This window comes from Leiobunum rupestre, chromosome 3 (genome assembly GCF_980474605.1).
Source record: "Leiobunum rupestre chromosome 3, qqLeiRupe1.1.hap1, whole genome shotgun sequence".
NCBI classification, from domain to species: domain Eukaryota; kingdom Metazoa; phylum Arthropoda; class Arachnida; order Opiliones; family Sclerosomatidae; genus Leiobunum; species Leiobunum rupestre.
This window is the reverse complement of record NC_143386.1, coordinates 60,555,263-60,582,326: the sequence shown is the minus strand read 5'-3', so window position 1 is coordinate 60,582,326 and position 27,064 is coordinate 60,555,263. Positions and strand designations below refer to the sequence as shown.

Below are 27,064 nucleotides of genomic sequence, written 5' to 3'. Positions count from 1 at the left end.
TGACCGACTGCTCATTTGACCGACTGCTCATTTGACCGACTGCTCATTTGGCCGACTGCTAATTTGACCGACTGCTCGTTTGGCCGACTGCTAATTTGACCGACTGCTCGTTTGGCCGACTGCTCATTTGACCGACTGCTCGTTGGCCGACTGCTCGTTTTGCTGACTGCTCATTTGACCGACTGCTCGTTGGCCGACTGCTCGTTTCGCTGACTGCTCATTTGACCGACTGCTCATTTGGCCGACTGCTAATTTGACCGACTGCTCGTTTGGCCGACTGCTAATTTGACCGACTGCTCGTTTGGCCGACTGCTCATTTGACCGACTGCTCGTTGGCCGACTGCTCGTTTTGCTGACTGCTCATTTGACCGACTGCTCGTTGGCCGACTGCTCGTTTCGCTGACTGCTCATTTGACCGACTGCTCATTTGGCCGACTGCTAATTTGACCGACTGCTCGTTTGGCCGACTGCTAATTTGACCGACTGCTCGTTTGGCCGACTGCTCATTTGACCGACTGCTCGTTGGCCGACTGCTCGTTTTGCTGACTGCTCATTTGACCGACTGCTCGTTGGCCGACTGCTCGTTTCGCTGACTGCTCATTTGACCGACTGCTCGTTTGGCTGACTGCTCATTTGGCCGACTGCCTATTTGGTTAAAAAAAAGTTACTATGTTTTATAAATAAACTGCAACGATGAAAAGTAAAATTTGATTGTTCTCAATTAAATTGAAAATCAGACATTTTAAAGTTATTGGAACGATCTTGGAAAAGTCGGTCAAATGAACAGAATATAAGGCCGACTACTCTTTTAGCCGAAATTCTGGTCGGTCAATTGAACCGCCCATTTGTCCAACTGCTCGTTTGGCCGACTGCTCATTTGACCGACTGCTCGTTTGGCCGACTGCTCGTTTGGCCGACTGCTCGTTTCGCTGACTGCTCATTTGACCGACTGCTCGTTTGGCTGACTGCTCATTTGGCCGACTGCCTATTTGGTTAAAAAAAAGTTACTATGTTTTATAAATAAACTGCAACGATGAAAAGTAAAATTTGATTGTTCTCAATTAAATTGAAAATCAGACATTTTAAAGTTATTGGAACGATCTTGGAAAAGTCGGTCAAATGAACAGAATATAAGGCCGACTACTCTTTTAGCCGAAATTCTGGTCGGTCAATTGAACCGCCCATTTGTCCAACTGCTCGTTTGGCCGACTGCTCATTTGACCGACTGCTCGTTTGGCCGACTGCTCGTTTGGCCGACTGCTCATTTGGCCGACTGCTCGTTTGACCGACTGCTCATTTGACCGACTGCTCGTTTGGCCGACTGCTAATTTGACCGACTGCTCATTTGACCGACTGCTCATTTGACCGACTGCTCGTTTGGCCGACTGCTCATTTGACCGACTGCTCGTTGGCCGACTGCTCGTTTTGCTGACTGCTCATTTGACCGACTGCTCGTTGGCCGACTGCTCGTTTGGCTGACTGCTCATTTGACCGACTGCTCGTTTGGCCGACTGCTCATTTGGCCGACTGCTCATTTGACCGACTGCTCGTTGGCCGACTGCTCATTTGACCGACTGCTCGTTTGGCCGACTGCTCATTTGGCCGACTGCTCGTTTGGTCAACTGCTCACTTGACCGACTGCTCATTTGACCGACTGCTCGTTTGGCCGACTGCTCATTTGACCGACTGCTCGTTGGCCGACTGCTCATTTGACCGACTGCTCGTTGGCCGACTTCTCGTTTGGCTGACTGCTCATTTGACCGACTGCTTGTTTGGCTGACTGCTCATTTGGCCGACTGCTCATTTGACCGACTGCTCGTTTGGCTAACTTCTCATTTGACCGACTGCTCATTTGGCCGACTGCTCGTTTGGTCAACTGCTCATTTGACCGACTGCTCGTTTGGCTGACTGCTCATTTGGCCGACTGCTCGTTTGGTCAACTGCTCATTTGACCGACTGCTCGTTTGGCTGACTGCACATTTGGCCGACTGCTCGTTTGGTCAACTGCTCATTTGACCGACTGCTCATTTGACCGACTGCTCGTTTGGCCAACTGCTCATTTGACCGACTGCTCGTTTGGCCGACTGCTCGTTTGGCCGACTGCTCGTTTGGCTGACTGCTCATTTGACCGACTGCTCATTTGGTGTGATGGGGTCACTGGAGCCTGTGGGGGGCTCCATACCCGGCTCTCAAGGTCATGTGATCGGGGCGCTGGGTCACTGGAACCTCATGGGTGTTCCACACTCGTCATTCTGTGACCTACTAAGGAGGGTAGTTTGCAGTGGAAGAGGAAGCCACTCTAGTCCTCAGCTGTGCGAGGGTGGGCCTCGGGCAGCCCATGGTGTCGCCTTTTGTTGGGCCGTGATGAGGGCGTTTTTTTGCTATATGTGAGGCGGTCAAAATGGCTGTCTCACTGGCCGAACGTTGTTTCGCAAAGCGCACTTTTGTCCGGGGCTGGTTGTTTTAGGTGGCCGCTGTAGTGCTTAAGGCGGAGCAGCGGGGTACAAATACATATACTTATGCTCATTTGGGCGACTGCTCGTTTTTGCCGACTGCTCATTTGACCGACTGCTCATTTGACCGACTGCTCATCTGACCGACTGCTCATTTGGCCATATGCTATGTATTACTAGACGTAATAACTATTGCCCTGGTTCAGTCCATATTAGTGAAAATCTAAATGGACTGCTCATTTGGCTGACCAGAATTTCGGCTAAAAGAGTAGTCAGCCAAATGGGAGAGTTTCGTTTGACCGACTTCTCATTTGACCGACCACAAAATACACGTTACGCCGACTGTCCATTTGGCCGACTGCCCATTTGTCCGATTGAGAAGTCAGCTAAATGGACTGCTCATTTGGCCGACTGAACATTTGTCCGACTGTCCATTTGGCCGACTACTCATTTGGCGGTTGGACGATACTAGGTGCGTTTGGCTAGGTTCTGTCCTCTAGGTCGCGTTTTAGAAGGCCCAGCTTGGTTATAAAGAACGGGGCTGGGGGGCGCCAATACTTAGAATACATTGCCCGTTCTATAAATCAACCTAACACTAAAGACAGGCTATAGTATAACAGTCGGTGAAATGAGCAGTTCATTTGACCGACTGAGTCGTTCAAATGAGCAGTCGGCCCAATGGACAGTCGGCGTAACGTGTATTTTGTGGTCGGCCAAATGAGAAGTTGGCCATACGAAACTCTCCCAAGCAGACGATCATTAGATATTTTAAAAGTAATGCAGCTAAGGGAGCTTCTCTATTTTAACTTGAAAGTCTAATTGGCGAGTATTCGTCATAACAAAGCAGTCTACAACGATATTGATCTTTCGACCAGCAAAATCAAGTTTGTAATCAGCTAGGCTTAGGCCAGCTTATGCTCAAGTCATCTAGCGAATTTTAATGCCATTGATTCAGGTGACCGGGTTATACTACGTAGGTGGTTGGTGGCAAGCCTTTCAAGCCACGTGAGCCCACCGCTCCCAACACTAACAATTGTAAATATTACCGTTAACCTCAACAAGCTTTTATGGACAGGGGTAACCGAAGAGCTTGGGGTAAGACCCGTTTAACCAGTGCGGAGTTAACTTGCAAACTCAACGAGGAAAGAGTTGTTCCGAGTGTCTCAAGCTTTGATCGAACCCGGCGTCTCTTGCTGCGAGGCGAAAGTTCTAACCACTCCGCCATCTTACCTCTAACTAAACTAAATACTATCTTAACACAACAATAAGTGTTTCCATAAAATAAAACCAGAAAAAAATTAAAATTATAAAATGTTTTCTCCGCGTCACGAGCTTAGACTTTTTAGTACTTTATTGGCACGCGCGTTTCGCACGTGGACTTCTAATTCCAAAATCTTTATCGACTCGAGCGCGTGCTCTATATCTTCAATAGTTATAGCTAGTGACGTAGACAACACATTTACACGTGACCTCCCGTATTTTATAGAAATACCTATTTTTACACATATGGCTTAAAGCTAGTAGCAACAAACACAGCACCCAACACAAGAAGAACTCAACCCGTCAAAAATCGTGCATTTTCTTACGTACAATTTTCATTGGTTAAACGCTTTAGCGCCTGCTGCCGACGGAAGGGGAAAATTCCGAAATTGTCTCCCCCCTTTCGGTAAAACACTCACAAGGAGACTACCCGTGGTGGTTATCACCGATTTTGTTGAAACTCTAGGGTTAGGTAGACCTTCTATTAGTATGAAAATTCCCAAAGGGAAAAGTTGCAATGGGCATTAGTTTTGCCATGGCAACCGAAAATGTTTTTGATCTCTCAAAATAAAATCTCCATTTAAAAAAGCATGGGATTTTCTCGGTTTCACAGGATACTTACTTACTTAAAAAATTTGAAAAAATTATCAAAACTTACCCAAAAAGATGAATTTGACCTATTTTTGGGTAAAATTGATCAAGGATTTTGGGTAACCGAGAAATTCCCACGCTTTTTTAAATGGAGAGGTCAAAAAATTTTCGGTTACCATGGGAAAACTAAAGCCCATTGCAACTTTTCCCTTTGGCAATTTTCATACTACCTTATGGTCTACCTAACCCCCGAGTTTCAACAAAATCGGTGATAACCACCACGGGTATTTTCCTGTCACTGTCAGCGTAAAGGCTCGTCCAATGAAATTTGTACACAACACTGCGTTAGCGCTTTGAAAGGCTAGCTGCGTTCTTCTGGTGTTTGTTGCTCCTAGCTTAAAGGGAGGAGTTTAAAGAAGGTTCGATAGTGGATCAACGAATATGATGTTTTTTCGCTATGAGTGCTGTTTTAGATATTGTCCATATTGTTAAGAATTCTTTTCTGTACATTAAATATAAAAATATACGATAATTAATATGCGAATTTCAATCGTGTTTTAAAAAGGTTTTTATTTTCAACATCGTCGCGAAATATACATAAATATTAGTTGAAATGAGAGAGAGAGAGGAGAGTCTGTCAAGTTCGATGTAGTTGTCGCGAGACGGTTAGTTACATTCTGATCTCTCGAAAAAGGGAATTAACAGGGAAAAGTGGTAGATTGAAAATGATCGCTAGAACGTGGACAAAACTGTCAAGAAATACGAAAATTAATTTCACAAAAATTCACAAAATTTATAATTTGTCAAATTTACTTTTGTACTATTACTAGGGTACGAAGTAAAATGCAATTAACCAGCCCATGGACCGGCTACGGCTCCCCACGGAGCGATGCCTCCCCAAGGAGCAACTCCACCCCAAGGAGCGACTCCACCCCATGGAGCGGCCACTCCACCCCATGGAGCGGCGGCGTATGGGTGAGCGGCGGCGTATGGGTGGGCGGCGGCGGCGTAGGCCGGAACGGCACCAATGAGTCCTGGAGCCGCTATGGCTACTGGGGCCGGCGCGGCTGCGATTACCGCTACTGGGCCGGTAGCTGGAGCAGCCACGACGTTAGCGGGGGCTACGGCCGGAGCGGCGATGATGGAGTTGGATGTAGCGACTACAGCCGGAGCCGAGGCGGTTCCAACATTGGTCGACGCGATCAGGGCGGAGGCTGGAGCTGAAAGGGCGGTTCCTTGTTCGTTAGTAGCGACCTGGTTTTGAGGTAAGAGTGTTTAGTATTTGCCGAGACATCGCGTTACTTTCGGAAGTACTGACCTTGGCGCGGAATCCGGCTCCGTCGGCGACGTAGTCCACCTTTCGGGCGCGCCCATCGATGATTCCCAAGTTGTAGGATCCAACTACTCCGGCTTTGCTTCCGGCTTCGGCTCGGCCATGGGTGGAAGTAGCGTCGGTGATTTGGTATTGAAAGGCGTAGTTTCCAGCATCCTGTTTTATTATAAACAATGTTTTTGGGGTTTAATGATTGGTAAATATTATTTTCCAGTACAATTCGCCAGATTCAATAATGTAAAGGTGTTTTCAAATACCACGAGTACAGCCTACTTTAATTGTTTTGACACGCGCTTTTATTTTAGTGCGATTGGCCAAGATGGTACTTTTAAGAACGAGCTGCCTTATTCAGAGCAAATATTTTTAAGCCGATAGATGGCGGTATTGTTATTGAAATTGGCCTATTGATTAATGCTTTTCTCATATCGGTAACTTGGAACTTAGAAAAAATTATCATGGTAAACTCATAGTACAATTTCGAATAATTATATTTAAATTTTATTAGAATATTGCTATGAGGTAGCTAATAATAATAATATTAATAATAATCAGCTAGGCTAATTCAATAGCCATAAAATAAGTGGTGAATTTCGAATTTGAAATGATGAAATATTTTTAAATAACAGTCTTTAGTATCAAAGTCAAATTTCGGCTAACTAACTAAAGCAACTAATTTGCCATATTTATGTGACCTGTCTAATTCAATACTTTACCACTGTTGAATGGTGGTTCATTTTTCATTAAACAACTTTCACGCTCGAAATCCGACGTTGGGATAAATACCAAATTCACAATTTCAACTAGAGATTCCAACTTGACTTTGAGTTATTTATCTTACAGATACCCGAGCACCCAAAGTTCTTCAATGAATATCAAACAACCATTCAATAATGGTAAATAATTTCGCTAACATCATTGCATGTTGCCAAAACAAAATATCTTTCTACTTACATCTTGAATCCTACTGTTGACGCTGGTACCACCGCCGACTGCGATGACTCCGGCTCTTGCCACCGTCACCATGGCCAATAAAGCGAAAAACTAGATGGGGAAACAAAGGTTACCATTGTAACGGATAAGTACATCGCGCGGGACACGAAACACATTAATCCAACAGAGAATATCGTCAGAATATACCTTGAGAGCCATTATTCTGGTAGAGTGTTGTTTGTCTATATTCGATGATTCGCTGTACAATGCCGTATTCTTAGATTTCCCCATCTTATATACCCGCCGTGATTCAATGCCAGATCGTACGTTGCGAACTTTAATTATCCCGTTAAATGTGGATTTGTCACTTTTTTTCGAAGTTGTTTATTATTTTTATTTATCGAACATACCGCGTTTGGGCTGGGCCCTTGAAATCAAAAGGTCGTTTTGTCGGCGCCACCATATTCATATTCGTGGCGTTTGATTAAGTGGGTGGTGCTATAGATCAACGCGTCATCTGATGCGGAGGTACTAAGTGGGTGGTGTTAGTTTATTTTGATATTGACGCTTCGTAATCCCACCTCTGCTTCCAAAACGCGTAGCGTCTATAACTTGTCCATTCTCGGACGTAGTTACAGGTGAATCCTCGCTAATAGAGCCTTTGAATAAGGTGGTTCAGGGATAACCAGCACGTGATTAGGGAAGGTAAAATTTACAAAACGGGCAATCGTATAAGTCCGCGTTGATTCTGGGAAGGCTTACATTCCATAAAAATATTGTTAATATAGTGTATGAAAGTATATAGTTTAGTTTTAAATACTTATAATGTTTCTAGTAGCGGTTGGTATTCCTATAAGCATTAATTGAAGGATCATACCATTAGTGCAAAATTTATACTGGACTGGATTTTGTGTTGATTGTTACGAAAGTTTAACTATCAGTCGCGGATTTTTAGATTTGGTCAGACTTGATTTCGTTTGAAAGCTATTAAAATATTTGGGGAGCGACATTGATTCGCGATGTGTCTTATTATATAAGGTCCAATTTTTATGGCTTATAATTATGGTCCAGGGTGACATATTTCAAGGAGAAATTCTTCATTTGTTATTTACTATCTACCGCGCAACTGCCAATAAATTAGGTCATAACTATATAAGAGTAATTGTAATACAAAAACGATCAAATGGCGGAAGTTTTTTAAACTTAGCTGATACGTCTTAGTTTGGTAGTTAGTTATTTCCCTGCAGGTTTATTCCAATTGTTGCCGTTGACGTCAATATTGGATTTCAAAATGGATGCCCATTTAAAGGGAACATAACCTAGTATCTGTTAATTGGTTTGTTAGGGAAATAGTCCCCAAAATTGTTGGGTTCTTCTATATAGAATCCTCAAGAAGTTACGCATGTTCCCTTTAAACACAAACAGTTTTTCTGATTACTTATACCAGAAGTATATAATACCAGAAGGATATAATACCAGAAGGATATAATACCAGAAGGATATAATACCAGAAGGATATAATACCAGAAGGATATAATACCAGAAGGATATAATACCAGAAGGATATAATACCAGAAGGATATAATACCAGAAGGATATAATACCAGAAGGATATAATACCAGAAGGATATAATACCAGAAGGATATAATACCAGAAGGATATAATACCAGAAGGATATAATACCAGAAGGATATAATACCAGAAGGATATAATACCAGAAGGATATAATACCAGAAGGATATAATACCAGAAGGATATAATACCAGAAGGATATAATACCAGAAGGATATAATACCAGAAGGATATAATACCAGAAGGATATAATACCAGAAGGATATAATACCAGAAGGATATAATACCAGAAGGATATAATACCAGAAGGATATAATACCAGAAGGATATAATACCAGAAGGATATAATACCAGAAGGATATAATACCAGAAGGATATAATACCAGAAGGATATAATACCAGAAGGATATAATACCAGAAGCATATAATACCAGAAGCATATAATACCAGAAGCATATAATACCAGAAGCATATAATACCAGAAGCATATAATACCAGAAGCATATAATACCAGAAGCATATAATACCAGAAGCATATAATACCAGAAGCATATAATACCAGAAGCATATAATACCAGAAGCATATAATACCAGAAGCATATAATACCAGAAGCGTATAATACCAGAAGTATATAATACCAGAAGTATATAATACCATAAGACTATCAAGGCACCCCTAAGTTTGAATTGGGCATAAAGGCGCATGTATTCAGGACTAGGCAGGTGTGGGGCCAAAATAAAAAAGAATCTACGCTACCTGGCGGATAAAAATAGCAAATCCTTCCACCCCCACCCTTACTATCTATACTACCTCTTGCCATCCGGTAGCACGCGTGTTGGGGGATTTGGGCATAAGTTACAATTTTTCACCACCAGATGGATTAATGTAGCCAGTTTGGTCGGTCATTTGTCTAACTTTCAAATTCGTTTCAAACTTAGTCTTATGATAATACGCATTTAGATTTAATTATTTATCTCCCTATTCTGCTAATTTTATTCGCTTGAAACATGCACCTTCACAAGTTCACACTGATACCCATTGGAAAATACTTCGAACCTTCAAAGGTACTTGTTTCAGTTACTTACGTTAATGCTAAAATATTCTACTTATTTAATAATAAAATTTAATAGCGGTGTGTGAAATGATTGAAATGGTTATCATAATCATTCACGGTTAAAATTAGTAGGCTTAAAACCAAAATAAACGATACGAAAATAAATATATTTGAGCACCGCATTTTATTAAAAGTTTCGTTGAAATTTCTACAAAGGAGGAAACGTTTGAAAAACCGCTCGCTTTTTACAAGAAACCGTTAGCATACATTTTGGCGTAGAGCCCGTAGTTATCCATTCGCCGTCACGATCCGAACTAAAATAATTGTTCTTAATTACAATTCTCTCACCACGAACACGACGACGGTATCTGGGATACAAAAATAATAATAATAATAATAATTTAGGGTATCTCGTACGAAGAAATGTTTTCTTCGCGGTGTTTGTTTCTTAAGTTTTTGGCAAAAGCTGAGCTGTTTGACAGGCTTGGGATAAAGAATAAAGTGACGAAGGTAGTTCGTGAGGGAAGTCAAGAAACTGATTTTCATTTTTGGCAAAAGTGTAGACGAAAAGGTAAAATAATAATTGCTAGTTTGATAAATACGGGACAAGAGACAGTTCGGAACTACGTTGTGTTTTTCATATAAAACTGGCAGTATTTCTCACTGGTTATCCAAGACACAAAATGACGTGGATCGGCGAATAAACGTATTTTCTGTTGTGAAATGAGTTCAAGTTAGGATATTTTTCGTTACCTATGACTAAAGCGATCTATAACTGACCTTTGAACTATGGATGAATGCGTTTTGGAGTTTGTTTAACCGAGGACGTGCTTTCCAATTCCGTAACCGGCGCCATAGGCTCCGAGACCATGAGCTCCAGCTCCGTAAGCTCCCGCTCCGTAAGCTCCCGCTCCGTAAGCTCCCGCTCCGTAAGCTCCCAAACCGTATCCTCCCAAACCAGCAACTCCATAAGCTCCTACTGGAGCAGCGACGGCTCCGTAACCTCCGTAAGCGGCAGCTGGAGCGACGGCAACAGCTGGAGCGGCGGCAAGAGCTCCGTAACCTCCGTAAGCCAAGGCTGGAGCAGCGGCAACAGCTCCGTAAGCGGCAGCTGGAGCGATGGCAACAGCTGGAGCGATGGCGGCAGCTGGAGCGACAGCAATGGCGGGGGCGTGGCCAACGGCGGCGGTGCCGGTGTAGGGGGAGGCGATGATGGCGGAGGCTGGGGCGGAGAGGGCGGTTCCTTGTTCGTTAGTAGCGACCTGTTTTTGATAAAATATATTTTAGAGAATGGAATAAATATAACGTCATTTTCAAAAATGGCGACCTTGGCGCGGAATCCGTGTCCGTCGGCAACGTAGTTGACTTGACGCTTGCGACCATCGATGATGCCCAAATTGTAAGATCCAACGACTCCGGCTTTGTTGCCAGCTTCGGCGCGACCATGGGTCGAGGCACCGTCATTGATTTGGTATTGGAAGGCGTAGTTGCCATGGTCCTAAAATTGACATATCTTAATATCTAACCGAACGTAACAATATCTGATTTTCAAAATTAATAGCATAGTACCTTTGGGTCTATTTTTATAAATGGGTCATATTTCATTTCAATAGGACTTTTGAAACATATTTTGAAAAGATCAACCCATTTCCAAAAAGTTTAATCTAGGAAAGTGCCTCATTTCAAAAACGTCCCCTTACCGAAGTACCGCATTTCAAAATGTTACCCTAGTCTAAGTGTCACATTTCAAAATTTTACCTTAGTACAAGTGTCAAATTTCAAAAATGTTACCCTAGTATAAAGTGTCACATTTCAAAATGTTACTGTTCTAAATGTTTCATAGACAATGTGCCACATTTCAAAAAGATTTCCTTAAACCAGAAAGCCACATTTCAAAAACGTTCCCTTTAAACCAAAGTTCCACATTTCAAAAACGTTCCCGTTAAACCAAAGTTCCACATTTCGAAAGATCTCCTTAAACCAAGTGCCAAATTTCAAAACGTTTCCCTTTAAACCAAGTGCCAAATTTCAAAAAGGTTCCCTTTAAAACAAATTCCACATTTCAAAAAGGTTCCCCTTAAACCAAAGTGCCACATTTCAAAAACGTTCCCGTTAAACCAAAGTTCCACATTTCGAAAGATCTCCTTAAACCAAGTGCCAAATTTCAAAAGGTTTCCGTTTAAACCAAGTGCCAAATTTCAAAAAGGTTCCCTTAAAAACCAATTCCACATTTCAAAAAGGTTCCCCTTAAACCAAATAGCCACATTTCAAAAACGTTCCCCAGCTTTAACCAAAGTGCCACATTTCAAAAACGTTCCCCTTTAACCAAAGTTCCACATTTCAAAAACGTTCCCCTTTAACCAAAGTGCCACATTTCCAAAACGTTCCCCTTTAACCAAAGTGCCACATTTCAAAAACGTTCCCCTTTAACCAAAGTGCCACATTTCAAAAACGTTCCCCTTTAACCAAAGTTCCACATTTCAAAAACGTTCCCCTTTAACCAAAGTGCCACATTTCCAAAACGTTCCCCTTTAACCAAAGTGCCACATTTCAAAAACGTTCCCCTTTAACCAAAGTGCCACATTTCCAAAACGTTCCCCTTTAACCAAAGTGCCACATTTCAAAAACGTTCCCCTTTAACCAAAGTGCCACATTTCAATAAAGTTCCCCTTTAACCAAAGTGCCACATTTCAAAAACGTTCCCATTTAAACCAAGAATCCACATTTAAAAATGGCTGTATCCGTTTCAAAGAGAGGCATTTCAAAAGGAGCTCATTGTATTCGTATTTCCACAACTACAAATCTCAGAATGGTCATTCCCAGTAATTCAATTAGCTATGATGACGCTAAATAGCGAACATCTCACCATCCGTTGACACTAAACTTAAACTACGAAAAGGAAAGCAATCTTACATCTTGTTGCCTGCTACTGATGCTGGTACCACCGTGGGGTCCAACCACTCCGGCGTGCGCGATAGCCACGAGGGCTGCTAATACGACGAACTAAGAAAAAACCAATTGAAAATTGAAAAATCATCATCGAAACGCTACGGTTCATAATCCACCGAGAAATTACCTTGGCGACCATTGTGATATGTACTTCAAACACGGTAGTTCCTAGCTGCGATAACTGCTTCGAAGTTCGAACGGTTTGTGCCGGTACCAGCCATCGAAACCCTTTATATATACCCGCGAGTTACCTCATCCTCCTTATTGGCCCAGGGGCCAAACAACAAAGAGGCGTCTGTACCAGACTCATCTAGCCACCTCGAGGATACGTTTTTCAAGGGTGTCCGTAATGAAGGTATTGTTCGATGGAGAGTCGGATCGGCCCTTAAAGGCGTCGCCTTGTATAAATTCCCGTTATTTACAAATATAAGTACCGAAACAACATTAGCCAGGGGGGGTTTCTAGTGACCATCCTGGCGTAGGAGGGTGTGTTCCCCCTTCTTGACTTACACGATAACCTTTAAATTTCTTTTATTTCGACTTTTCTCGTTTTTATCCGAAGGTTACGCGGGAAAATTGGTATTTCCTTTTTGAAAATGTACGCTATTTTGTTTAATTTATGGGCGTGTTTTTTACGTAGGTATAATCTAGTTTCTCACGAATGATACACTCCAATGGGATTGAAAATGAATTTTAAATTGAGGGATAAAGAAAAAACATTATCGGACTTGAAGGTTACGGATGTGACTGCTCGAATTCAACCCCTTATTTTGGTTTTCATTAATTTCCCTACTTTTGTGTTGTTGTTAATTGCCTCTGATTTTAATTAACGTACAATTAAGAATAATTTAATTGCAAGTTCCACTTTCTACTGGAAATGTGTTTTGCCTTCGGGTGGTCGTTATTGTCATTTACAAGTTTTTGGTTTTTAGTTTTGTGTCGTTTCAAATAGAACCACTTCCGTTTTTTAACTTGTTTTAACCCTTTGGCGACCCGGATTATTTCCATTATTCTCGGTTTCAATTTCTCAGTAAGTTTTAACTTTTACTTAAAATTACCATACCATAATAAAGCCAATTTCCATAATTCAATTTCGAAATCAAAATTACGAATTCAAATTTTTTTTAATTTTTCACAACGTGTTTTAGATGAAGAAAAATAACTTAATTAAAATAATATAATTTATATGTGAGTTGTACGTTTCAATTTATTGTTATATTCTTGACAGCAATTGCATGACTGTTCGATATTTCTCGTTTAATTTATCACTTAATTTATTAGTTAAACGTTCAATGTAAAATAAATCTTACACCGTCAAACTCAAATAATTAGTTTCAGTTGTATCAATACAAATAAAAAAGGTCAAATAAAAATGAGCCCGGAATCCAAAGAGTCTAATTAAAAATATTTATTACCGATCAATTTTGATTATTGCTTTTTAAGTAGTTCGAATTCAAACCTTCATTTCTTGCAACACAAATTTTAAGAATCATACACTCCTGTGTACAGTCAATCATGTTTTTATTTACGTTAAATATCGAACTACCGTTGTACTCGTCAGGCGGTTAACCTTCGAACAACTACCGACAAAAATAAATCGGGTGTGGTGCCAAGATTATAGCAACGGTCTTTATAAACTAGATACATTTCAAACAGATCTCTTTCCCGGAGCCTGCTTTTCGAATACACAAACCTAAATTAAAATTTATCTTTGCATTATTTTGGGTCATTTTATTCGTCATATCAAAAGACAATGGTTTATTGCATCTCTGTAAATAATTTCCGTTACTAAATTGTCGAATTAATTCGATAAAAATTGCGACTTAAATTGTTAATACTTGGTGATCGCTTCAGTGAGCAATTGCTAAACCATGTGAGGATGAAATCGTAGAAAGTGTATAAAGACGGTTTCGAAATATCCAATTTGGCGATAATCAGCTCATTTATTAGTTCCGTTAGCCTAGATATTATCCTCATTATATATTTTTTCTACACACTCAAGGATGATACAATTAAAATAATATTTTTTATTACTTTTAAATATACTATATAAATTGGTGTTACACTTTACATATTTTTATAGCCACATTTTATTCAACTTTAATTTCCTAAGCTGCAAATTTAGTTAGTTAATTAATAAATCATATTATAATAGTTAGCAGCGTAGCGTTAATTAATAAAGCATATTATAAATTCCAGATTATATTGACAAATAAATTATACTTTAAATAAAACTTAGAAGTAGAAATCGAAGTACATATTAACAACTATTTAAAAGAAATTTGTCCTAGAAAACATTTAATTTTTAACATTATTGTCGCATTAAAGTAGACTTTATTTATAGATAACCCTTAGATAACGAAAATTAGGAGCTATAGAAAACCGTGTTTTAAGCAAATATCAAAGCCCTAATTTAAATAATTAAACGCGCAAGCTACACCATTGCCTAAGCCTAAAAATAAATTAAAATAATCCTTTGGTATTTACAAGAACTTATTTAGGTACTGACAACCTACGAGTCTCCCTTCGAGATCCACTAACATGATCTAATACCTCAGATCTTCCCTCAAACGGAAACTCTCCATATTTATTCAATTGTATCACGCCCTCTAGTATCGATCGAAAGAACGTCAAATATCTGCTATTATATTTATGTAAAAGTTAAATTTAACTATTAATTTAGTTGGAGCGACTTCAATTAAAGCTGAATTTAATAACATATTTTTAAATCACCATAGATTTGTAAATATTGTATCATTGAAAAATATTTTAAACCACGTTCACTACCGATATAGGGACTTTTTTCCATTTAAATTGCGATTTTTAGTGCCGCATTGGTTTGTACTTCTGTCTTATCAAAACGGGTCGTGTGTTCTCATTAACCTAAATACGTTCTTGATATTGAACAATTTGCGGAGCTTAATTGTATACCATAGCGTTTAGTAGTATCCGTAACCGTTCAGTCCATAACCACCGTAACCAGCTAAATGGGGACTAGCTACTGCGGGTCCATAGCCGATGTTCTCAACATGAGGAGAAGACGCGGAATCGATGATGGCGGCTGATGGTAAACTGGGTGCCGTTCCCGGTTCGTTGGTGTGCACCTTGGCCCTGAATCCGTTGTGGTCAGCCACGTAGTCCACCCGACGCACTCGCCCGTCGATGTCCGCGATGTTGTACGATCCAACTACTCCGTGGGGAGTCCCGGTCTCGGATCTGCCGTTGGAAGCGCCCAAATGGTCCACGATTTGGTAGTTGAAAGCGTAGTTGCCGTGACCCTGAGGAATGGTAGAATCTGGAAAGTTAGATGGTCGCCTTCTTATTCCCCGCTTAAAGCTGGTTTCACACTCGACGGAAAATATGCCGGAAAGACGATAATAAACGCCGAGCTGAAAATTGATTCCCATTCGATATACCGCTAACGTTCAACTTTACGCTGCTAATTTTCCGTCGAGTGTGAAACCAGCTTAAGAGTCTTTTACGTCTTGTTGCCTGTTGGTGACGCTTTTGCCTCCAAGGTGGCCAGCACTGACGCACGCTACCAGAGCTACCAGAGTTATTACCTGTATTAAACAAAAGGTTTCTTATTTAAGGACTCACAAGGAGAGTACCCGAGGTGTTTATTGCCGATTTAGTTCAAAGTCGGGCGTAATGTAGACTTATATGAGATATGAAATTTCCCAAAAGGAGACGTTGCACTACCCATTCGATTTGCCATGGCAACCGAAAATGTTTTTGACCACTTAAAACAAAAAAAATCTCCATTTAAAAAAGCATGGGAAAATTTAAAAAAAAAATTAAATCACGAAATGGGTAATTTGGACCACATTTAGATAAATTTCATAAAGATTAAGTAAATTGGAACATTTTTTGGGGTAAAATTGTAACAATTTTTGGGTAAAATAAGGAAAAAATCTTATTTTTGTTTTAAGTGGTCAAAAACCTTGTCGGTTGGCATGGCAAATCGAACGGGTAGTGCAACGTCTCTTTTCGGGAAATTTCATATCTCATATAGGTCTACATTACGCCCGACTTTGAACACCTCTCTCCTTCTCATTTCCCGTACAAAACAATTTCCTGATTAACTTTGAGATTTTAAAATAAACAATAAAATAATATTTTGATACTATTTTTCATAAAGTAGAGTTAATTTTCCGGAAAAATAAAATGCGGAAAAATTTAAAAGTACCCCCAGTTAGGGATATTTACATCTATAATTTCCGGATTTAATGGTTTAAGAAACCACCAGATTATTTATTTCGCCCTGAACTATTTTTTCTTCAAAAACCGATTTGAAAAATATAGTTGGAGGTACATATTTCAAACGAATAATATTCGGTATTTTATACATTTCTGATAATATTTAAAGCTTTTTCCTTAGTTGCTATTAACTATATTTAAGTTTTCCTTAAAGTCCACTAACGTAAAAGTGTTAAAAACCAATTCAGAACCTTCGAGAAGACACTAAAATCCTGATTTATTTAGTTAACATTTATGAACTATTTAACTGGTAATAACAGTTAAGTATTTAAACATACCTTCAAAGACATGATTGCAAATGGTAAACAGTTGATACTGGTACCGAAATTTTCAGAATTAGTTTGAAATGGGCTGAGATTCTAAATCAACAAGCTTTATATACCCCGGTTTGAAAGATAATTCATTACTTTTACCACCGCGAAAATGCGCCAAGTCAAGCTTAGCTTTGTTTAATAGGTGAAACAGTGTTTAATTGAATCCTTTTACAGCGAATCTAAAGAGAATACGAGGTGTACGCCATGGTGAAAAATGTTCTCGGCCAAGTGCATTCTCACGCTTGGTTGCATCTCCGACACCTTTCTGAGGGTCAAACACTCTTTGTTAGCTTTCCCTCGAATTTAATTATTTTAAATTTCCCAAAATTCCACAAAAGGGATATTTATCAATTTCAAAATGAAGAATACCGTTTTGACCGCCAGATATGATAAATTTACATACTAAGATTAAAACAATAGTATTAAAAAAAATTGTGTTCCGTGTTGAAGTGGATTACTTCTTTCAAGGTTCTTTATTAATATGTATTTTTATAAACGTTTGATCAAATATCTAAATATGTAAATTTAGAAGATTTATTTTGATTAATCACTTTACTTAAAAAGCATTGATATAAGTTATAAACGCGGTTATAAAATCCATAAATTATATAAATTTTTGGAAAGGATTTAAATTTTTTCTGTAGTAATTTAAATAATCAATTATTATTAACTTCATTTAAATATTCCATAAGATATAAGGTAATGTAAATATTTATTGATAATTATTTAACGTAAATATTAAGTGATAATTAATTTAACGCAAATATTTAGTGATAATTAATTTTACGCAAATATTTAGTGATAATTAATTTAACGCAGATATTTAGTGATAATTAATTTAAGGTAAATTGTTATAGATAATTAATTTAATATAAATATTTAGTAATAATTAATTGAATTTAAATATTTTGTGATAATTAATTTAATGTGAATATTTAATTATTTATAATTTAATTTAATATTTATTAATGTAATTTAAATATTTCATAATGATTAATTTAATTTAAAGATTTCATAATGATTAATTTAATTTAAAGATTTCATAATGATTATTTCAATTTAAATATTTCATAAGAATAAATTTTAATTTTAATATTTGATAATGATTAATTTAATTTAAATATTTGATAATGATTAATTTAATTTAAATATTTGATAATGATTAATTTAATTTAAATATTTGATAATGACTAATTTAATTTAAATATTTCATAAGAATAAATTTTAATTTTAATATTTCATAAGAATAAATTTTAATTTTAATATTTCATAAGAATAAATTTTAATTTTAATATTTCATAAGAATAAATTTTAACTTTAATATTTCATAAGAATACATTTTTATTTAAATATTTCATAAGAATACATTTTTAATTAAATATTTCATAAGAATAGATTTTTATTTAAATACTAAGTTAATCTATATATAATTTAAATACTAAATTAGTCTAAATATAATTTAAATACTAAATTAGTCTAATTATAATTTTAATACTAAATTAGTCTAAATATAATTTAAATACTAAATTATTCTAAATATAATTTAAATACTAAATTAGTCTAAATATAATTTAAATACTAAATTAGTCTAAATATAATTTAAATACTAAATTATTCTAAATATAAATTAAATACTAAATTAGTCTAAATATAAACATTTAATAAGGAGTAATATAAGGTGATTGATTTAATTCAAATATTTAATAAGAGTACATTTTATTTAAATACTAATTTAGTCTAAATAATAAATATAATTTAGCTATTTAATAAGGAATAAAGTTATAGAAATATTTGATAATAAAAATTAATTCAATTTAAACGTTTAATAAGGATTAATTTAATTTAAACGTTTAATAGGGATTAATTTAATTTAAACGTTTAATAAGGATTAATTTAATTTAAACGTTTAATAAGGATTAATTTAATTTATACGTTTAATAAAAATTAATTCAATTTAAATGTTTAATGAGGATTAATTTAATTTATACGTTTAATAAAAATTAATTCAATTTAAACGTTTAATAAGGATTAATTTAATTTAAACGTTTAATAAGGATTAATTCAATTTGAAAATAAATATTTAATAAGGGATAGTGTACTAAAAGGTTTAATACGACCGATAAATTAATTGAGAATTTTATGGCAAAACGGCATTAAATACTTAAAGAGCCATAAAAAGAAATCTTATTTAATTCGACTAAATTATTTTTTATATTTAAAAAAAAAATTTAAAAACCAATTTTAAAGCTTTCTGAAAAAAATTTGTACGACAATCAAATAATAAAATTCATATAATATTTATCATTATTTGAGAACTGTCGGAATTTACAAAATCCGACATAAATTCTTCTAAACTAAATAAATTCTGGTATCCAAATACCAGGCCACTGCGTGGATAAGTACTGAGCGCGTGGTCGTTGGGTCTTTGGTCCTTGGGTGTGGTGGTTGTAGAATATGTTTGGGCCGACGCGAAAGTTTTCAGTCGACCTTCACCTAAATACGTCCGAGAGTTTCGTTTTTGGCTCTGCTAAGCCTCGCCGTGATTCCGCAAAGAATGAAAGTTCTTTCTCATTTTATTTTTCTCACTGATTTTTTTTTGTTTGTTACTGAGCACGAAATTTGGCCACAACAATGGGGAACCGTTTTCCTTTACGTGACGCCCGCTTTTTAGGGTTCAAAAGTCGGGCGTATTCTTCGGGGATCCCGGATGTGCTACGTAATCATTAAATTAACCCTAGATATTAAATTAATAACGTGGGATTGAATAAATTAATTTTCTTAATCTTTCCTCCCGGATTTTTTTACTTCGAAGTTTATAATCTGATAGTTTGTGGCTGGAAGGACTGACGGCTACGCGTTAAAGGGAAACATAATCATTTGAAAAAGTTGTCCCGAATTTAAAGTGACCAGTCTTAGTGAGAGCAGATCCGAGCAGTTAAATTCTTAAAGGGACTATGAACTAAAAGGGAGTAGAAACTAAATTGAAAAAACGTCTGCTAACATTAACTACAAATTGTTTTTGACGTAAAAAGCACCAATCACAGCTAGATTCTGTTAAATCTGTTGGCATAAAGGCGAAATTCGTTGATCCACCATAAATGTAGAAGTTCATATGCCCTTTAAGCCATGGCTTAAATAATCTGAACTCAGTTTATTTAAGCCTGACGCGCGAATAAATGTGACGGCCATCTTAAAACGAGGATAAAATTGAGGAAGCAGAAAATCTGTTATTAAGTGTTAATTGTGTATTTCGCGTTCAATCTTGTGTATCAATCGGGTGAAGGTAGTTTTTTCCACCCTCAAATTTGCTGACAAAATCTTGTCAAATTGATCGAAATTACGTGGTTGCAATAATATTTCCCCAATTGCTCTACCTTAGTTCCAAAAACAGGTATCTTAAAACATGAAATTAGAGAAAAATTTCATTTCAATATTAAGCTGTATTTTTAAAATTAAAAAATCTATAATTTAAGAAATACGTTTTAAACAACTATTTAAAAAATTAGTGTAAATTACTTTCTAAATACTCTTTCGAACAACAAGAAAAACCCAAATAAGCGTAAGTCGAGTTACTTGGTTTTGAAGCTAAAGAAACGACTTGACCTTCAGTGAGTTTTCGAAATTTCAAATGTATTTTTAATTCCATTTTAGTACTGTTTACGCTCTTAACAAATAGATTGAAAGGTTCCGGGAAATTTAAAGATATTTTCGATAGTTTCAAATCGAAGTTTAAGATTCTAAAATATCATCAAAATACCTGACAGGTAATAATTCGTTATAGATTTTTCTTTTTCAAAAATTCCGACATGTTACGCAATTTTGCTTTTTTTGTAAAGGAGTATTGTTCGGTATATTGATAGGTTTGAGTTACTTAATTAGTAAGCATTTGTTTAAAAGTTTTTTAATTAAGTTAGTGCCATCATAAGTTTGTAATGTTTTCACGTTATAGGATGTATTTTACACAAAGTAACGTAAAGTAAGTAAATTTTTTTTTAAGAGAAGTTTAGTAAATAGGCAAACCTGATACACAATATTTACAACTAATTGGAAATTTTCAAAACTTTGGTTCCTATTTTACTCTTTATTTTTATTGTAAAAATTTCCCCTAATTATAATAATATCTTACGTATGAATTGACGAATATAAAATTGTGTGTTCTGTATAATCGTATAAATTGATGAATACAATAAAAACTTGTTGAGATTAACGGTAATAGTTAGTGTAGGGAGCTGTTGACTCGCGTGGCATGCCCTCCTACGTATTGTAACCCGGCCACCTGAATTAAAGGCTTCAAAAGCCGCTTGATGACTTAGGCCTAAGGTGGTGCCTTGGGTATTATTATTATTAAATAAAATTTTGTGTTTAGTATAATCCTATAAATTGATGAATACAATAAAATTTTGTGTTTAGTATAATCCTATAAATTGATGAATATAAAATTCCCTGTCCTGTATAGTCCTATAAATTGACGAATGCCATCAACATTCGTGTCGTGTATAATCCTATAAAATGGCGACTTTAATCAAATTTCGTGTCCTGTATAATCCTATAAATTGACGAATATTATCAAATTTTGTATCCTGTATAATCCTATAAATTAGCGACTATAATAAATTTTCGTTACCTGTATAATCCTATAAATGCACGAATACAATTAAAAAAAATTATCCTGTATAATCTAACAAGGAGAGTACTTTAGGTGTTTATTGCCGATTTTGTTCCAAGTCGGGCGTAATGTAGACCTATATGACATATGAAATTTCCCAAAAGGAGACGTGGCGCTACCCATTCGATTTGCCATGGCAACCGAAAATGTATTTGATCAATTAAAACAAAAAAAAACTCCATTTACGAAATTTTTTTTAAATTTGAAAATCACGAAATGGGTAATTTGGACCACATTTGGGTAAATTTCATCAAGATTGGGTAAATTGGAACATTTTTTGTGGTAAAATTGTAACACTTTTTGGGTTAAAAAGAGAAAAATTCTTATTTTTGTTTTAAGTGGTCAAAAACATTTTCAGTTGCCATGGCAAATCGAATGGGAAATTTCATATCTCATATAAGTCTACATTAAGGCCGACTTTGAACAAAATCGGCAATAAACACCTCGGGTACTCTCCTTGTAAGTTGACGAATACAATAAAAATTTTCCCATAAGGAATTTAAATTTTCGGTTGATCTCCTTGTATTTATTCCATCTTAAGTTATCGAATTACGAAGAAATATCTCAAGTATTCTGCAAATTCGCAATAAGCGACCAAGCGTGTAAAGTGCATCTGTAATCCACTTTCTCGGCAATAAATAGCAGCCGTATCGGATTAGAGCCATCATCATTATACGGTTACAATCCCAGAGAAACAATGAAACATTCCTGTCGGCGAAACACCACCAAATTACAATACCATTTTACGCAGCCACTTTCACGCCCTGCCAGTAAGAAGCCTGTTGCAAAAAAAAAACAACCCTCATTATTTGGCGCCTGCCAAAAAAATTGGAGCTCACGTACGACGTTTTTAAGATACCCGTTATTATTTATTGTAAACCGCGCGTTTGATAAGATGCGGTACCAGGCGGCGCTAGTCTCGTTTAATAACAGCGAAAATGGTAAATTATCAGCTCTATTCCAAAGACATAGCGCGCGCGACCTTCAGAGGGAGGTAACGATTCCCCCCCCCCCCTTAAATTCAACTTGACGGAACAACTACAAAATGCCAGCTGGGTTTTTTCTAGCCCAAATTGGCGGTTTTTAAACTGTAAGAAGACGACGCAATAATATAACCGTAAATATTGCCAGGAGTATATAAAACACACTTAAAGAAATGAATAAATCTCCATGTAATGTTATTCGCCTATACATGCTCCTGCATAACATGTATACAGATCCTACTGATTTTCCCATATGAGATAAAAAATAGTTCGTGTCGATCGATTTCGTAAAATACTGACTTTTTCTTGCCATTGCATTGGGAAAATATGATTTATATATTAGTAAATATGCCTATGTATAAGCTTCGTGCGTAGTTTAAACTTTGGTCAGAAGTATCGCCGCCTACCGACTGAGTTTTAAATCGAATATGTGAAAGCTGTCTGCTCATTCAAAATTTTCTAGATATAAAAGATGAACGTTTCAGTTAAAGAACATTCATATTCAAAGGTTGTCTGCTATTTCTTCACACATTAAGTTGACAGGCATTAAAGTAGATGGCGCTATCTTTTCTAAGCTCGAAGCCTATTGATAAAAAGGCAATCTTTCGTCGTTGATATTTTTGCTTTCTTTATTTTGGTTTGGGCGTTTTTAAGGAACAACATTTGGCGAAGATTCAACGCGTATGATACTCGTGTACAATGTGGATGTAAATTTACAATCTGGTTCTTTATTCCAGATCTAGATTTTTTTCACTTTCAATCTAAATAGGAAAACAAGAATTTCGGGGAAACCAACGCCCAATATCCGTACTGAGGAGATTTACATTCTTTCTATATTTCCTGGTTTCGATAGATAACGGGATATTCACCGCTTTTTTCGAAAATATATTTTATTAAGGCGCGATTTTGATTACACTGTACGCGCATTTTCTGATCGTAATCTTTGGCGTACAATCTCTTACATTGTTTTCTGAATTGTACGATAAAATTAGTTGGTCTATTATTATTTTGTACAAAATATCCAATAATTTAGTCCAGTGTTCGATAATAATTTCTTAGTTGAGTCTTAGCTTGGATTAGTAATAGCATATGTAACAAAATTAATCATAAGTATGCCACTGTACCTTTATTCCATTCAAAAATATTCACTAACGGTTTGTTTCACCACGAACCAGTAAAACTAAAAAGGTGGACTACGTTAGATTTTAACCATTTTATTCAACCTAGTAATTTTGGGAGTCACACTATTGGCTAGTAACATATTTATTTAAGCCAATGGAAAACCTCTAAATTGAGAAGGAATTTTTTGCGTCGGACGGTCGGAATTTAATCAGCCCAATGTAGCTTTATTGAAATTTATAAACTCGCTCGGTTTGTGTGGATGAAGTTAAATAATGAGTAGTTTAGAAAAAGAAAAGGTTGGGGAAAATGACCAATACCGAAAATGGAACAAGTCGTCGAAGTGGGATATTTCACCAGCGTTATTAAAATCCATATCAAGCCTAGAAGAGTTAGGCCTAGGCTCAAAAGAATCTGCAAAGACTCCAACCAGGCACCTTGTAGATGCGCCAGAAAAGCTCAACCTGAATTTCAACTATTATTCCCACTAAACCTGCTTCATTAATTTGCAAATTAATTACATTAACAAAACTTGGCACTATATTGTAGTTCATTTTAGCTCCTAAGCTTTGCCTTAGTGGTTCAAACGGGTTTGTTTACTAAAATAATGGCCGTCGGTTTATCAGACGTAGAGCCATAGATATAGGAAACGTATATAAAGGTCTAGATAAAATATTTCAAAGGGAGTGAATACGGAGGCGACAGCTAGCAGAAACGCGTAATTTCTGCAGGCTATAATTATAACGCGCTATCTATCGGTAAGAAAGCTCGTGCTATCGTCGCGAGAGCCATTGTCTCCTGCTTAAAAATTATACTAAAAGTCACCAACAGATGGTGTCTAAAGACTTCCGCCTGCGGAAAGATCAAGCACTTAGTACTAAAATGCTAAGAGAGCTCGCGCTCTTGGTCACGTGCCTTCCTCGGTGTCTGCTAGGGGTCAACTCCGTATTTTATGTTAGGCTTAGACGACCCGAAATTTATCTAGACCTTTATATACATTTCTTATATCTATGCGTAGAGCCAATTGTGCGACGGCATAATCGGCATTTGAGATTCGATGACGTCAAATATGACATAAAATATTACGTAGGGTACAGATGACGCAATATCTGTGAACAAACCGTTAGTGAAGAAAGAGGGTTTACCCCCATTTCGCCCAAAATAGTTCTCCCAATTCCAATTTCTCCCAATCCCATTTCTCCCAATTCCCATTTCTCCCAATCCTATTCGTCCCAATCCCATTTGTCCCAAAATAGTTGTCCCAAAATAGTTATCCCAAATCCCATTTGTCCCAAAATAGTTATCCCAAATCCCATTTGTCCCAAAATAGTTATCCCAAATCCCATTTATCCCAAAATTACACTTGGTATAAACATGAATCTAAGTTTTATTTTAATATGCAAGTACATCAAATTTTGCCCATATGAATATGGTAAACCTAACCTAACCTAACCTAACCTAACGCCAAGTCAATTCACATATGGGCCCCTTCCTATTTTATTAGACAATGTCGTCCAAAAATATAATGCCGTCAAAATGTTACGCTGTATTTTTCTCGACATATCGACTCGTACCGATGAGATCTAAAACCGCGCAATTACCATATATTTGGAAAATAATGATTGGGAGAAAGGGGAATCCATATTTTTGGGAAACTTGATCGTTGGGAAAAATGGGAATACATATTTTTGGGTTAAATGAACTAGGGTTCGGAGAGATGGAATTGGGACAAATGGGACACCATGTTTTTGGGAGAAGGTAAAATTGAGTTAAATGGGAACATACCAGAAATAGAGCTAGTGGCATACTTATGAGCAAATTTTGTTACATATTATAATAGTGTTACCTGGATATATATAAGCCATATATATATAACAGAAATGGCTTTCACGACCCCCGCACCGCGTAGCGGGAAATTCTTGAAACCCCCATAACAAACCGGGAACGCTTGTTGCAGGTCCTGGCTCTCGGAAATATTACTTCTTGGAGATTTCCCGGGAGGATGATTTATTGAAGCGTCTATTAACGGGAGCCGGCGGAGGTACATGTATCAAGCAGGATAGGTAGTTGAAAACTTCTTTCATAAAAGACCGAAATCGGCTTTATTTACGATCTTCTGAAGGTGGTATAAGTGAATTGCTTTCGTTGACCGCTAGGTGGATCTATACGCAAACCAAAATAATCACTACGAGCTTTTTCGGTGACCTTGAAAAACGTATTTTGATATTCGAATACTTAGTACTTAAAATATTACCCTAATTTAAACTTGGGTCATATATTAACAACAATACCAATACTGGCAATTTCAGTGCTTAAAACCATATGTAACATAATTACTCATAAGTATGCCTCTGTATAACATTTCCATTGAAAAAAATTCAATGAGACCTTGTTTCACCCAAAAATGCAAAAATGCTTATAATCCTTGCGCGATTGAAAATGTTACCAAGGAAACAAAATCTCGTGATCACGAGACACGAGCTTAACTTGACATGGGCAAAGCCAGAAACGCGCGAGGAATTATCACTAACTTCCGTTTCCAATCAGTAAAGTTGATGACGTAAATTTCGTCACGGAATTGTGACGTAATTTACGTTATATCCCGTGAACAAGGTTTCATTAACGAAAATACTTTTACGGCATACTTATGAGTGATTATGTTACATATGGTAAAACATATAACCGCATGTCGGTATCAGGTTCCAAATTTCCATTCAAGGTATTTATTAACCTAAATACGTTCTTCGTATAAGCAGTGGATTATAGTACTGGTCAAATTTAACTACATGACTTAGGGGTAAAACAGATCCTACACATGCCGCAGCGCCACCTAAAGAACTTACGACAGCCAGACATAACCAAAAACGTCCAGTCGCGTTTGAAGCTGCTTTGGGATGGAAGGTTTTGGTAGAGAACGCTATACACGACACCCCGAACGGCTTTAGCTCGTACCGGGAGCCAGGTCTTAGCACTTTGCTGTCTGGCATATACGGTCGCGGACTGACGATGGAGGTTCTGGAGGTTGTATAAGATCCAAATCAATTCCAAGTTTCCACCCCGGGAAAAAATCCGCCGGACCTTTGCCATCGATACGATAGTTCGGCGTGGATTGATCGGTATGTCAGCAGGAAAACTTTCAGCATGTATGGAACATTCCCTTCTCCCTTCAGTTTCACCAGGGCCCTTTTGAACGTATCCACAAAACGCTCGGCCTGGCCATTGGACTGTTGGTGGTAAGGTGGGGAAAAAATGCGCTTGATCCCTTTACTGCGACGGGACGTGGCGTAATTCCTAGAAGATAATTGCGTTCCTTTGTCACTTACGATGTGTGAAAAGGTTGTCCAGCGATGAGATTGTGGCTAACGCCGTGTAGATTTAAAGTCGAAGATTTTAGGGTACTTGCTATAGGAATCCATGACGAGAAGGTACTGATGTTCGTTGTGAGGACCCGCGTAACCAAGGTGAATTCGCTGCCATGGCTTGTCGGTTTTCGGCCAGGAACATAGTACAGCTTTAGGCGGTAGTTTCGCGGCCGATATGCACCTAGGACATCGTGCGACGTACTGTTCGATTTGGGA

General features: G+C 37.3%; 3 protein-coding genes across 3 annotated transcripts; all 3 read right to left on the bottom strand.

Moving 5' to 3' along the window:
- Positions 1–4,895: 4,895 nt before the first annotated feature.
- Positions 4,896–6,858, bottom strand: LOC149953528 (uncharacterized). The gene is made up of 5 exons (XM_090169829.1): positions 6,775–6,858; positions 6,589–6,678; positions 5,623–5,793; positions 5,118–5,558; positions 4,896–5,053 (listed from the first exon to the last, which is right to left on the bottom strand). The coding sequence occupies exons 1-4, from the start codon at positions 6,856–6,858 to the stop codon at positions 5,154–5,156; spliced, it is 750 nt and encodes a 249-aa protein (XP_090025955.1). The 3' UTR covers positions 4,896–5,053; positions 5,118–5,153.
- Positions 6,859–9,360: 2,502 nt separating this feature from the next.
- On the bottom strand, positions 9,361–12,331 carry LOC149953527 (uncharacterized). Its single transcript, XM_090170270.1, has 5 exons — positions 12,272–12,331; positions 12,109–12,198; positions 10,523–10,693; positions 9,976–10,457; positions 9,361–9,908 (listed from the first exon to the last, which is right to left on the bottom strand). The coding sequence occupies exons 1-4, from the start codon at positions 12,281–12,283 to the stop codon at positions 10,011–10,013; spliced, it is 720 nt and encodes a 239-aa protein (XP_090026396.1). The 5' UTR covers positions 12,284–12,331; the 3' UTR covers positions 9,361–9,908; positions 9,976–10,010.
- Positions 12,332–15,083: 2,752 nt separating this feature from the next.
- On the bottom strand, positions 15,084–22,153 carry LOC149953526 (adult-specific rigid cuticular protein 15.7-like). The gene is made up of 3 exons (XM_090169827.1): positions 22,124–22,153; positions 15,627–15,707; positions 15,084–15,422 (listed from the first exon to the last, which is right to left on the bottom strand). Exons 1-3 carry the CDS (start codon positions 22,124–22,126, stop codon positions 15,084–15,086), a joined length of 423 nt encoding a protein of 140 aa, XP_090025953.1. The 5' UTR covers positions 22,127–22,153.
- Between the last annotated feature and the right edge of the window lie 4,911 nt (positions 22,154–27,064).

Bases quoted from the DNA above. Each gene is read 5' to 3' on its own strand.
- LOC149953528 (XM_090169829.1), bottom strand. From the start codon at position 6,858: ATGGGGAAATCTAAGAATACGGCATTGTACAGCGAATCATCGAATATA. The intron at 6,679-6,774 runs GTATATTCTGAC...TTCCCCATCTAG, and splicing joins CCAGAATAATGGCTCTCAAG to TTTTTCGCTTTATTGGCCAT. The intron at 5,559-5,622 runs GTCAGTACTTCC...CCTCAAAACCAG, and splicing joins GAGCCGGATTCCGCGCCAAG to GTCGCTACTAACGAACAAGG.
- LOC149953527 (XM_090170270.1), bottom strand. The intron at 10,694-12,108 runs GTAAGATTGCTT...TGTCAATTTTAG, and splicing joins TCAGTAGCAGGCAACAAGAT to GACCATGGCAACTACGCCTT. The intron at 10,458-10,522 runs GTCGCCATTTTT...TATCAAAAACAG, and splicing joins GACACGGATTCCGCGCCAAG to GTCGCTACTAACGAACAAGG.
- LOC149953526 (XM_090169827.1), bottom strand. The intron at 15,423-15,626 runs GTAAAAGACTCT...ACCATTCCTCAG, and splicing joins TCACCAACAGGCAACAAGAC to GGTCACGGCAACTACGCTTT.